Source organism: Gadus macrocephalus, chromosome 13, assembly GCF_031168955.1.
Source record: "Gadus macrocephalus chromosome 13, ASM3116895v1".
Classification (NCBI taxonomy): Eukaryota; Metazoa; Chordata; class Actinopteri; order Gadiformes; family Gadidae; genus Gadus; species Gadus macrocephalus.
This window is the reverse complement of record NC_082394.1, coordinates 19,004,655-19,018,172: the sequence shown is the minus strand read 5'-3', so window position 1 is coordinate 19,018,172 and position 13,518 is coordinate 19,004,655. Positions and strand designations below refer to the sequence as shown.

Here is a 13,518-nt window from a genome sequence, read left to right as displayed (position 1 = left end):
TATTTATATGTGTGCCATGTATCTCCTCGTCCCTAGACTCTATCCTTACCTATTGGTAGGCTCACCTGACCCCTCTCGTGCTTTGGTTGTCTGACTCGGTGCATGCTAACAGAAGGGTGACAGGAAGAGCATGGTTCAAATCCAAGCGCCCTAATGACCTACCAATCTCTTCTCTCGTCCTTTTCTTCCTCCCTATCAACACCTAAAAGCTCATCCCCTCTCCAAACCCCCAAAACCGTTTTGGGTCTTGCTTTCACCACCTGATCTAGCATCATTTTCATCACTTTCTCCAAATGAGGCTGAGGTACTGTCCCTGGTCTCTCCCAACCGCCTAACTACCTGCCCTCTCACCTCTCTAATTCTAGTGCTCCCATCCACATTTCTTTCCTCATCCATCTCATTACTGCCTCTTTGACTACCGGTTTTCCAAACACTCTTAAAGCAGCAGGAGTGAACCCTCTTTGCTAGAGACCACACTTAACCCATCGGATGAAAAGCATTTCCCAGCTCTGCATCCCTCCACCAGACCATCCTGCTGGACCTTCACCAGTCCGGATTCAAGGCTGGCCACTCACATGAGATGGCCTCTCCAACTACTGAGGTCCCTCAGGGTTCTGTCCTGGGTCCCATCCTCTCTCTTTTCTCTGTACCTCAAGTCACTGGCTTCAGTAATTCACCCATATGGCCTTTACTACCACAGCTTTGCAGATGACACACAACTCATTTGGTGGTTGGTTAACGGTCTGAAACCCAAGTAGCAGCATGAATGTGGCATTCATCTTCAGAGCTCATCCATAATGCGGTAGCCCGCATTATTTGGATGAGTTCTCCCACGCTACACCAAGTCTTCCGCACCCTGCACTGGCTAACGGTGGCGGTTCGAATCTGATTGAAGTCACGGTACTTGCCTACCATGATGTGCACGGCTCAGGCCCATCGTACTTTAGGACATGGTCAAACCTTACACCCAAGCCTGTCCAACATGCTCTAGGACTGCCAAACGGCTTGTTATTCCCTGACTAAGTGGTTACCCAAGAAGCCTATCATCAAAATCTTGATTGTTTGCTGTCGTGGCGCCGAAATGATGGAATGAGCTGGCCACTGACGTCAGGAAAGCTGAAACCCTGCCCAGCTGAAGGCGGAAATCTGTTCAGATTGCATCTTTGACCAGAAAAAGAATGAAGAAATAATCTCTATCTCTTGTCTCTATATATTAGTGTTGAAAGCAGTTTACTTATCTTATGAATTTTATTTACTCAAATGAGTCTTGCACTTAGGTTATATCTTAATTGCTGAATGCACTTATTGCAAGTCCTTTTGGGCAAAAGCCTTAGCTTAATAAATGTCATGTTTTTATATTTTCTCTACTTTTAGTTAGTTTTTCTCAGTCGCTTTGGTACATTTCTCAGATCAGAATTGAAATTTGCAAAGCAGTAAGTGCATTTCTCAAAACAATGCGTTCAAATAGCAAAACACCATGGATTACCTGCAAAAGCCAGTCTCTTGCTCAAAATCCTTAGTTCATCTCTCAAAAGTAAATATGTTTCAATGAACTTGTCAGTGCCATCAGAATGACAAGTCCTTGTGTCATTGTCTACGGATAAGACAGTCAAATTGCTTAGTCATGTTGTCGATATAACAGTGTACTCTGGAGGGATGTTCTGATGTAAACTATGGCTAAAGGTTTGAAGACAATTATTGTAAGTTACACCTTAGTGTATGTGGGAGATTGATTTCAAGAGACTGAGATTTTACTGTAATTTATTGACAGACCATGTCATTGTGATACAGAAAGGAAAAGAACACACTGCATAGCACAAAGAAAAAAACAAAATTAGAAATGTGAACATAGGATAATCTCCTTAGGGAAAACTGTACATGCAGTACTGTAGGAATTACAGTGCAGTCTTCCAACACCTCCTGACGTTCCTGTCTGTTGGGCCACAAATTCTCATCCACATCACAACGAATATCTTCTCTTGCGATGCAGCGTGGAAAGAATCTTTTAGAGTGTCTTATCCAGCCTCTACAGGCATCTGCTGTGATGTCATCACACACTGCATCCATGGCACCTAGAAGGGTCATCTCTGCATGTGGCTGGTGATCATAAACTTTCCATCTCCATGCTGAGAAAAATTCCTCAATGGGATTAAGGAATGGGGAGTAGGGTGCGAGGAACTCCATCAGCATCCTGTTGTGGGTTGCAAACCATTGCCTGATGATGTTGGAGCGATGGAAACTGACATTCTCCCAAACTATCACGTACTTTGGCAAGTCATCTCCAATCTTACCCCTCTCTGGTTCTGGGATGAGATCCCTGTAGAGAGTGTCTAAAAAGGTGACAAGACGCTCTGTATTGTATGGCCCAGTAAGGGGAATATGCGTCAGCAAACCATTCTCAGAGATAGCAGCACCCATAGTTATGCTCCCGCCCCGTTGGCCTGGCACATCAACTGTAGCTCTGTGGCTGATGATATTTCGACCACGCCTTCTGTGTTTCGTTAGGTTGAATCCAGCCTTATCTACGTAGATGAAGTTCCATTGCACGCTATATCTAGAAGACACAAAATTAGTTTTATGAATTACATGCATTTTCATTTTGGACAAGATACAGTTACATCAAATGTATACAGCACATATTGCATCTTATTTTCTACAGCCATAGCAAATGTGTAAAGGTCACACTTACAGTACTGTATATCACTATACGATGTTGTACTGTTTACTGTGAGGTAAAGTTACTGCATGCTCATACATGTTTTACCTGTACATACTGGTAGCGCAGCTCCTTCACTCTTTCACAATTTCTTTCAAATGGAACATTGTAGAGCTGCTTCATACTCATTTGGTGTCTTTTCAGAACCCTGGCAATGGTTGAGATGCTGACTGTTCGGATGTTTTCAAAGATGTTGTTGTCTTCTATAATGGCACTCTTTAAAGGGTGCACTCACACTAGGCCATCTGGCCGTGGCCGTTTTCACACCTAACCGTGCTCAAATCTGCCAGTGTGAGTGTGGCCAGTCTGGCCAGGCCAGGCCAATTTGGCCACTTGGGAGAGGTGTGCTGCTACGGTACGGGCCGCTACGGTACAGATGCTAATGAGCCGACACGCGCACACGCACGGCTACGCAACCTGAGCTGGATGACGTATGGTCCATGCGACGACCACGGACATAATAAAGGCGACGAGCCTTCTTTCCCATTAAACGGTAAACATATATCCAAATAAGCAACAGACTCAGCAAAGTAGGAACTGTGTTCTCTGTGTTGTTGTCCATTGTTGTTAAAACTCTGACTGGCGGCAGACTTTATTCTGGTCCATGCAGCGGACGCTTGGTGATGACGTGTTACTTACGACGTGATGACGTATGTTCAAGAGCCTACCGTGGCCAGGCCACAGTTGCGACGGCCAACGGCCACGGCCAGATGGCCTAGTGTGAGTGCACCAGTCTTATGGCATTGTTTTCTACAACCATGGTGCAAATAGCCTGCTCCTGTTCAGGTGTGAAAAGGGGCCTTCTGCCACCCCTGTGAGGTTGTCTTGCCATCCTATGTGGAAAAAAAGTACAGTACAGTAAAAGTATACTTACTGAATATTGTAAAATGCAAGTGGAATACTGTAATATGAAGCATTACAGAAAGTATACAGTACAGTGCCTATCGTTAGATTACATACCTGTTCTGTTGACGAAAAGTCTGAATGATTGAGGACACAGTTGTCTGCACCCAACATTTGGCTGCACCCTTCGACCAGCCTCGGCCATTGTAAGCCCTTGATTGATAACATGGTCTACAAGTGTGGCTCTTACTGTATCTCATTAGGAATGTTCATTCTGCATCTTCCTCTGTTGTGCCTCCCAACTCCTCTGCCACGCAGCCTCACTCCTCTTCCTCTTCTCTGTTGACCCCGTCCAATTCCTTGTCCTTCCATTGTCAAACATTTTAACATTGTGTTGTGCTCAAGCTATATATATGCTTAATGGTTCATGAGATGCACCTTTGAGCTACTTCAGGAAAACTGGTTGATCGTTGGTTGATCCAACACTTCAAACAATTCCCTTCATTAGAGAAAGTCAGGATTCACCTGGGGGCAATTGACCAATTCAGGACAGATTTAGAAAAATGAACAAAAAAAATAGTCTAATGCCAGTGTATAGAAATGTATAGAAATATCCTTGACATTTTATGACAACTTGTTCAACCATTTTGCATGTAAAGAAATGCAGTGAACTGATACCTAAATGTTGTGGGGGTGAGACTATTCCATAGAGACCATTACAATACATTTTGATCAACATGACATAAGCAATTGATAATGTAGGAAAAAGCAGAGAATTGTACATAATCATGTGCATGGATGTACCAAAGCATTTGCAACGTGTTAAATAAATGAGAAACAGTTTTTTTCATCTGCACAAGTGACACACTGATGTGAAGATTGAACAGGTAGTTTTGAGAATTTCAATTCTGATCTGAGAAATGAACCAAAGCGACTGAGAAAAACTGTAAACAGGTTTCAGTCTTTTCTGTGCCTAATTAGGGGTGTCGCCTATACAGAGATGCAAGTCAACAGACTTGGAATATGCTTTGGCGTTTTGCGACTTTGCATTCAGTGAATCCACTTTCTAGTTGGGAACCACCTGAAAACTTGCAGAAACCAGACATAGAAACACACAAGTTTGTTTTATTAGTATGAGCAAATCGTTGGAAACATTGTTTTATTCTCCACATTGTATAGAGGGCTTTAAAATATATTAGTTCTGTTATTAAACTTTTATTATAACATGTTATGAAAATTATGTGAACTAAAGCCACACAATGTGCTGCCTTCGTATATAAAACACACAAAAATGCACACAGATAATAAACATGCCAGGACCAGCAAAAAAAGTCTTTGGCTTTAGGTTCTTGGTCCTTTCTTCTTAAAAAGACCAAACTGTACATATGCAATATATGATCGATGTTATATCAGCATGACCTGTACAACAATGTTAAGGTACCAACATGTCGTGTCACCCAGTTTTTGGGATTAAACAGTGACCCTCAGACCACTTCTTAATCTACAAATCAGAATATTCTAGAAGCGCAAAAGGATAATTTGGAAATATTGATGGACTCAAACAACCTTTTTTTGAAAATGTGTATCTATGTGATATTGGATTGTTGTGCAGACAACCCCATTGAGCCTGCAGAGTAACTGGGTTTTAATTCTGACAAGTAATTATGTACTATTACCGTAGAAAAGAAACCTTCCAAAGGTATTTAGCATTAAAAAATGGCATGTGTGTAAGGTCCACAATGTGAGATTACATTCATCCTTTGGTACATGAACAAAACAAATAAGTTTGAATAAAAAAGAAAATAGCATTCCAGAATAAAAAAAATAATACATGAATGCTTGAAAAGTTTTGTCGCTGCTTCTATTTGATTCATGATAAAACCCCAAATGACTCACTCAAGCTCAAGTGAGCTGCTGGTATAAATTTCCAAAACATAAACACACATGCGAAAATACACACACGCTAACACACAAATACACAGACATACACACACACAAACACACACAAATATATATGTCTATATATATATATATATATATATACATATATATATATACACTCACAAACACCTCATTCAGAAGTAATCTTGTTTATATATAGAAATCCTTTGATGTTCTTATGAGTTTCTTGTGTCTAAGCTCATCTCATCTGCGAAGCTGTGGGCCCAGCATGACTTTGTTAATAAAGTTGACGATGGCGACTGCAGGCTGCTCTGGGTCGATCTCTGCAAACAGGTGACACACGTTCTCGGTTGTACTTCCTGTCCGCCGCGCCACAAAGCCAAATATCCTACAGGAAGGGCGATGGGATTGGTTATAAGAAGAGGCTTATTGTTATTTTATTGAATATAACAACAACATTAAAAATCTTTCAGAATTACAGACAAATGTGTTGTAGGTTGATAATTTGCCATGCAAGTATCACACATATTTGACAAAAGCAACACAGACTAACATGCAAAAAGTGAACAGACAACCAATGACACAATAGACCCAAGCACTTACTTGCTTGATGTGCTATTAGAGTTAGTCCACCTGAAGCACGGGGTACACAAATAGAGACGGGGACAAAAGCTTAGGACAATCTCTCTGACCAAATCCATTGCTTGGTCAAACCATTTAAGCAGCCAACTATAAAGTCTATGGACAAATTCCCGAGAACAAAAACACAAAGAACATTCAAGCTGGAGTAGGGCGATATCTGTATCTAGTATTACTAAATATATACTTTATATTGAAAATGTATCACTATATTACCGTTATTTATTTAGCATTATACCACGGTCTGGGGGAATGCTCAATTCTGATTGGCTGCAGGGTGTGCATTAACTCCTGATATACGGACACCTGCCAAATTGTCTGTTCAACCTTTAAACGAGAGCTGGTAAATTGTGAAAAATGCATTCTGTAATCAAACTGTAATCCCTAGCCTGTAATCAGAAAACGTGGTTATATGCTATAGAACCTTTAGTATCTGTGGTATAAAGGCTGGGACGAATTTCAAATTATAAATATGTACACTTTATGTTGAAAGTATAGACCGTCGCGTTCTCCATTGAAACGAATGGCGCGGTGATTCCGTCTTCAAAACGAGAGCTGGTAAAATGTTAAAGATGAATTAAACTGTAATCAGACAAGGCGGTTATATGCTATATAGACCCTAGAGCAGAGCGGTCTTCAACAGGGGGTCCGCAGAGGTACTGCAGGGGGGGATTGCGAAATTTTTGGTTGATTTGACTTTTTTTTAATATTCCCCCCGCAATTTTTTCCACAAATTGAAATGTCTTTAAATACACATTAAAATGAATCCAACACACTAGCCGCGTTTACATGCACACTTTTGATCCGATTTCTAATCGGAATAGATCTATTCCTAAGCTATCCGAATGGCATTTACAAAAGTGGTAAGCGTACATTTGTATGTCTCTCGCGCACACCTGACACATCAGGACTTGCTGCCACATTTTTATGCATTTGAGTTTAATGAAAGCCCAGCAGGAGAGAGCTTTTCTCTGCCTGCTCCTTCAATTAAGAAGAAGGACAGCACAGCAACGTCAGTTTCTCGTCCGGTCTTTATATCTACCCCCTCCTCCGCCGCAAACAATACGTATTTGGATGGAAGTGAGCAGCCAACACAGTTGGGAGGGAGAGAGTGCTGTTATGTAAGGGATAATGTGAGGAACGCCATTCATTATCGGGAAAATTAGCGATCAGCAGAGAAATAGTCCACCATAGATGTTGACGTCGCTTAGCAACCGGACACGCTGGGTCAACAGACTATTGCGGAGTGATAAGAAAGACACTAACCAACATCACAAATTTTCGTTTCCACATTTATATTTAAAAAATGTCTATTTGAATAGCTTTTATGCATGATTACATGCAATTGACAGACATTGTTGATCTTGGCAGGTATCAGTTTATTATGTTATGTTTATGAATGGCAGTGGCATGGCCACCCTACTAACTGTACCTTGCACATGTTTGAAATAAAAACATGAATACATGAACCTGTGTATTATATGAATATATTAGCATTGAATGCAAAATAACAAGGTACATTTATACATGGCACTATAGGACCAGTATAATATAAAACACAATTTTATACAATATATAAGTAGGCGGCCCCCGCTTCATCTCTCCATCAGTTTGGGGGTCCTTGGCCTGAAAAACGTTGAAGACCCCTGCCCTGGAGTATCTGTGGTATAAAGGCTTGGACGAATTTTTAAATATAAAATAAATGCATAACGTTAGCTCTCTGGCTCATAGCTGAGCGGACTAGAATACCTCCCGTTGCCATGTCGTAGCTAAGGTCCGTCCTAATTACTGGAGGAGTGAACAACTTACGGGAGGGTAATGGTTGTTCCAGGAATTAGTCAAACCCTCAGGAATTACCAGGGAAAAAAGTTACGGCTTGTGAAAAACTTTATATTTGGATTGTAAAACGCATGAAAATATAAATGAATGGTCTTAATTTATTTTCTTTGGCAAGTGACCGTGGTATAAGCGAGATAATGCCCTTCGAGGTGTCCATTATCAGGAATTAATGGACTCCGCGAAGTCCATTAATTCCTGATAATGGACACCTCGTCGGGCATTATCCCTTACTTATCACTGATCAGATCTCAATATTTTCATAATATCTGTATATTGCCCAACTCTAGTTTAATGTCCACTAGCTTAGCAGCCGACAAAGCTAAACAATTATAATAAATAAGAAGGTTCAAGCAGAAGAGAGCTGGCCACAGTCTAGCCATAAGATACCATTTCAAACGTTCTAATAATACCACTACCAACCTCTGGTCCTTTGGGTCTAAGCTGCTGAACGTCACACTGTTGATTGGGTAGTGTCTTCTGAAAAATAGCCTTGGTAGACGAAACAGTACAGTAGAAATACTTTTCAGAATAGGTCATAATATGAATTCAAAACAATTGCACAGTTGTAAAACAATATGTTCAGTGTAGGAAGAAAAAAAGAGTGAGAAATCAGTTGGTCCCTGTGGAGTAAATAAGTTGATGTGAAACAGAGCTCCCTCCGTGGCAACGGCCAACTGGAGAACATAGACTAAGCCCTTTGAAGTATGCAGTTGAAATGTCTGCTCCCAAGAACCAATTCATCAAAAAGTATCATGACTCAACAAGCTTAGTGTAAACTCATTTGGGCAAAGGTAAAATAACTTGGCCGAATGGGGGTTTGAACCCAGTAGCGTTCAACACCCCAACCAGCAGACCATCCTGACCTCAGTGAGACTTACCTTCGCTTTCCGTCCGTCAGAGTGATGCCCTGAATGGACACTTTGAAGTGGACCACAGTGGCCGTGGGACGTGGACTCAGGGCCAGGGTGCATTTGGTTGCCTTGGAGATGGCCTGGGGCCCTGTCAGCGATTCGGTTTCCACAGAGTTCAGATACAACACATTGCATGCTGGGAAGAGATGGAAGGCGAGAAACAACATACATAGTGTTACAAATTGTTTTAATAAATGTCCTGCATTTGTCCACGTTGTAAGCATGACAGTCTATGCTGATCGCAAATGCTACAGCTCTTGCTAATGCTTTATCTGAGTATGACCTTGAACAACAACACACTGGGATTGTCTTGATAAAGCGTGGTTGGATTGTTAGGCTACCTGCTCCATGCTGGAGGAGATTTGCCGCCGTGCTCGTGTTGGTGACACTCTGTATCTCCTGGAGCTCTCCAACCAGATCTAGAACATCACATTTATAGGATCACATCTCTGTGGTGTACCTTCATATACTAGTGCACACACACAATGTTGGACAGCAGGGAACCATTAGAGATACCAACAATCCCACTGTACACGCAGTATATCGAGTGCTGAGGGATTAGACCGATTAATTCAGCTAATGAAATAATTCAATTGTAAGCAATACGCAAACGATTGAACAGATCTCCAGTGCTGCCGCTATGTATAGACACAACGATACCACAGATTATTTACCCTTGTCTGGGACGAGCAGCGCACAGGGCAGGGAGATGGGAGTGATTGAATGCTGGTATACCAGCGCAGACAAACTTCCTGGAAGAACGAGAGATACGGAAAAAGGATGAGCTAATCTAAAGAAACCCGCATCGTCAATCGTGTAACTGGGCAGAGCACGTGAGGCGTATCAGCGGATCTCATATCACAGGACATCAGGGCTCCACCCCCCCAGTGCTACGAACCAAAGTACGACTCGTTCTGACAGCCCTTGATCTTCACGCCCCGGGGGCCCGTCTCGATCAGGAAGTGTCTCACCAGCTGCTCCAGCGGATCTCCTGCCGCACAGAGAGGAGGCTTCAACGTCGGTGACGAAGGACTCAGGAGTTATGTTTGGATTTGTGTGGTGCTGCCTCCAGAACATCTATGTCTTCATTACTCAGCTGAAACTTTGACTTTCTATTTCTTGGTTTAATATTAACAGGATGCAACCAAAACATGAGAACGAGAAAACCCTTAGTGGTATTTAGATATACACAATATAACTTGATTTCCTGCCTCGGATTAATAAGGTATCTTTTGGTTTGATCTAATCTTAAGCGCTACGCCAAAAGGCAGACCTTATTCTTTGAGCTCTGATACGGCTGTTTGTCACAACAGACCTTTGCTGGTGTTGAGGTTGGCGTTCAGGGGAGGAGTGGTGACCTTGAGGGCCAGACCGTACGCCCCCTGGAAGGAGTTACTGTCTCTGATGAGGAAGGACCCGGGCTCCTTGTCCTTCAGCACTGCTATAGCTGCAGGACAAGCAGAAGAAGAACAACAAGGCACACTTGAGTCATTCAAGGCAGTGTTTGGCATTCAAAGGCCAACATAAACATTTCTTATGGATCACTGTTGTTACACAATAGAGGGAGAATGACCGTGAACGTGCCTTGAAAGTGCCCCTGCATCTACCCCCTACCTTGATCCCTGGAGATGCCCGGTTTGTACCAGTACTTGGAGCTGTCTTGGACAAACTTTGCGTTGACCTTTGTGTCTGCTTCCTCTCTACCGCCGGACTGAGCGGACCCTCGTCGTCCCAGGGCGGGGGGCTCGGCCACGGTGGGGGAGAAGGTGACGTGATGCTGGCCGCCGGACGACGACGACGACGACGACGAGGTGTTGGAGCAGGAGGTGGAGGAGGAGGCGAGGGAGGCGGAGGAAGGTGCCGACTCCGCCCTGAGCAGCGAGCTGTGGCCGTTGAGCGCCAGCGGGGAGGAGGAGAAGCGCTTCTTCTCGGGCAGCGGGGGCTGGGGGGCGGGGATGGTGACGGCGGTGTACCCCGTGTAGGGCACGTGGGGCACGTTGAGCAGCGGGTAGTAGTACGACGCCAGGGGGAAGGTGGGGGTGCTGTAGCCCTCGGGCACCGGCGACGGGGGTTTGGACGGCTCGGACGGGCTGTCCCGGCCGGGGGACGGTCTCGGGGGGCCGGCCTGGGGGGAGGACCCCCTGGCCGGGGAGCCTTGGGGAGACTGTGCAGACGCCGGCGTGGAGCTTCCGCTGGACGCGTCTCTGCTGGCCGTGTCGGACCCCTGGGCGTCGCCAGGGAGGGCGGAGCCATTGAGCTGCATTTGGACCGTGGTCACCGACTGAATGGTTACAGTGGTTTGAGAGGACGTGTCTGATTGGCCGGATTCCTTTGCACTTCCTGTTTCTTTGTTGTCTTCCCCGATCCTGGCCGTTAACCCCAGACTCTGTGAATGCTTGCTCGCGTTTTCTGACAGGTCAGTGGATGAGCAGGGGGGTTGCTTTGGGGCTGCTTGTGGTGGTTGGGACACAGTGTTGTCGGTGTTTGCGTTGGACTCCAGAGAGGGCGAGGACGCAGCTCCGTGGCTCGGCTTCTGGACCCCCTGGGGAGTGTTCGTGGGGGTCCCGCTGTCAACACATTCCTCTGTGATCCTGGAAGGAAGGGGAAACATCAAGGCTAGGGCAGGCAGTTTGGAGAAACCAGCCAGAGTATGTACTTTCAATTCTCCCTTCCGCCCTCCTTTCTAAGCCACCCCTGACTAGCTCGCTAGCTTTAGCATTGGTCTGCCTAGCCTTGTGGAAGAATCCCGTCATGCACAGCGATTGCACTGGCAGAGCTCAGGCAGGCAGACAGGTAGGTAGGTAGACAGGTAGGCCACAGATACCAGACAAAAAATATATATTTATTGTCAGACCATTTAATTTATTTACTTCTGTCAGGATGTAAAGAGAATGTCAACACATATGAACTGAAATGCTCCTATAGCTTTCACAAGGTTTAAATTATATTTAGAAAGAGCTGTGATCTATATGTCTGTCTGTAAGGCCACTCACCTGACTTCAGCTTGTGTTGGGGGGCTGCATATGAGCGTATAGTCCTGGTCCACATCCATTCCAGCAGCACTGTCTGGGTCACTTGAAGGACTCACAGACTTGTTGTCCTTCACGTCAGCCTGGGCCGTTTGATCTTGGGGGTCAATAAATAGTGAAACACTTAACATTAGAGAAGGTTTGTTGGTTTCATCAAAACACACACACACAATTTGTCAGCCAATCACAACGGACCAGTTGCCGGGACAACAAGCTCACCTGTGTGGTGGGTATTCTCTGACGGGCCCCTGGCTCTGGAAGGGCTCTCCGCTGCCTGACTCCTCCCAGGAGAGGCTCCCGGCATCGGGCTGGTGGGAGCCAGCGGTGAGGAGGATCCAGACTGGTACCCCGAAGCATAGCCTCTGCTCTCATGGCTCTCTGCTGGGGAGGACTGATAAGGGATGCAGGCACAGGAGAGATGGGCTGGCGGCGGGGTACGGTACCCCTGGTGGAGCACCAGGACAGACCCTGCTTGGTCCGGGCTCTGAGGCTGCTCTAGTGAAGAATGGCACACGCGATACGGCTGCACGGCTGTCTTGTGCTGCCAGAACTCTGCAGCCTCTCTCTTGGCCTCCCAGTGGCTGTCGGCCCACACCGGGGGTCCCTCTCTCGCCTGCTGCATCTCCACCTCCCGGCCCCAGTGCAGGCCCCCCGATTTGTCCGAGTGCAGCGGATGGAACAGCCGGACCGACGCCGACTGGTGCTCCCTCCGGCCGGCGCAGTCCCTGCAGCCGCAGCCAGAGGGCGCCGCCGGCGGTTGGAAGAACAGCTCTCTGTAGGGGCTAGTGGGCAGGGAGGGCGGCCCGTGGCCGGGGCAGTGGACCAGGTGACACCCCTCCGGGGAGCACTCCCGGCTGGAGGCGGGCAGGCTGTAGCTGTGGGGGTGGGGGTGGGCCAGCTCCGGGGTGGAGTGGGGGAAGCACGCCCGGTGGACGCAGAGCATGGGGGCGGGCGGACACTCCCAGGGCAGCTCCGGCAGCGGGTGCCCGCTGTGGCGGTGGTACAGCTCCAGGTGCGGGGCGTGGCGCGGGGTGGGGGAGAGGGGTTTGGACGGTAGGGCGGGCAGCGTGCGGCTCTTGGGGTTGTTCTTGGGGGCGGCGGCGGCGGCGCGGTGAGCGGGATGGTGCCCGTTGCTGGCGAGGCACGGCTCTCTGGCCCTCTCCCAGACCCCCTCCCCCGGCCTCCCCGCCCCGGGACTGCAGCACGGACGCCCCCCCCGCCTGAAGCCCTCCAGCCCCCCCGAGGGCTCGGCGTCGTCCAGGATGGCCGTCTCCCTGTCCCGCTCTTTGCCCCTCCCGGCTCTGTCCCCGGCTCTGTCCTCCCCCTCCGCGGCCCTCCTCTCCCCCCCGTCCCCGTGCGGGCCCGTCGGGGCACTGGGGGACGGCTCCTCCGGCCGGTCAGCGGAGGGCGAGGCCGAGTGGCGGCCCGGGTCGGAGCTGAAGGAGGCGGGAGGCTGCGGAGCGGCGGCCTGTGTCGGGGGCCCCACCGTGGGGCTCAGAGACAGGCGTACGGCCCCGGTCGACCCCGGGCCCCGCCGCTTCCTCACCTGGGCGTACAGACTGCCGTCCAAAGGGCCCCGTGTGTGAGGGATCTCTGGCGTGGGGGAGGACACCAGTCAGATACATGTGCAGCATACGTC

General features: G+C 47.1%; 1 protein-coding gene across 4 annotated transcripts in view; it reads right to left on the bottom strand.

The window, feature by feature from the left end:
- Nucleotides 1-4,664: 4,664 nt before the first annotated feature.
- Nucleotides 4,665-13,518, bottom strand: part of LOC132470611 (tensin-2-like) — a 37,458-nt gene continuing 28,604 nt past the window's right edge. For 3 of the 4 annotated variants that reach the window (XM_060069355.1, XM_060069358.1, XM_060069357.1), the window contains exons 15-25: nt 12,099-13,472; nt 11,844-11,976; nt 10,465-11,441; nt 10,166-10,297; nt 9,749-9,841; nt 9,525-9,602; nt 9,192-9,269; nt 8,818-8,986; nt 8,360-8,428; nt 6,065-6,094; nt 4,665-5,849 (exon numbers count right to left, since the gene is read on the bottom strand). In XM_060069355.1, the coding sequence (XP_059925338.1) occupies nt 5,705-5,849; nt 6,065-6,094; nt 8,360-8,428; nt 8,818-8,986; nt 9,192-9,269; nt 9,525-9,602; nt 9,749-9,841; nt 10,166-10,297; nt 10,465-11,441; nt 11,844-11,976; nt 12,099-13,472 (3,278 nt within the window). In that variant the 3' untranslated portion in view covers nt 4,665-5,704. The remainder of the gene's footprint in view (nt 5,850-6,064; nt 6,095-8,359; nt 8,429-8,817; nt 8,987-9,191; nt 9,270-9,524; nt 9,603-9,748; nt 9,842-10,165; nt 10,298-10,464; nt 11,442-11,843; nt 11,977-12,098; nt 13,473-13,518) is intronic. The other variant, XM_060069356.1, reaches the window with a different exon arrangement.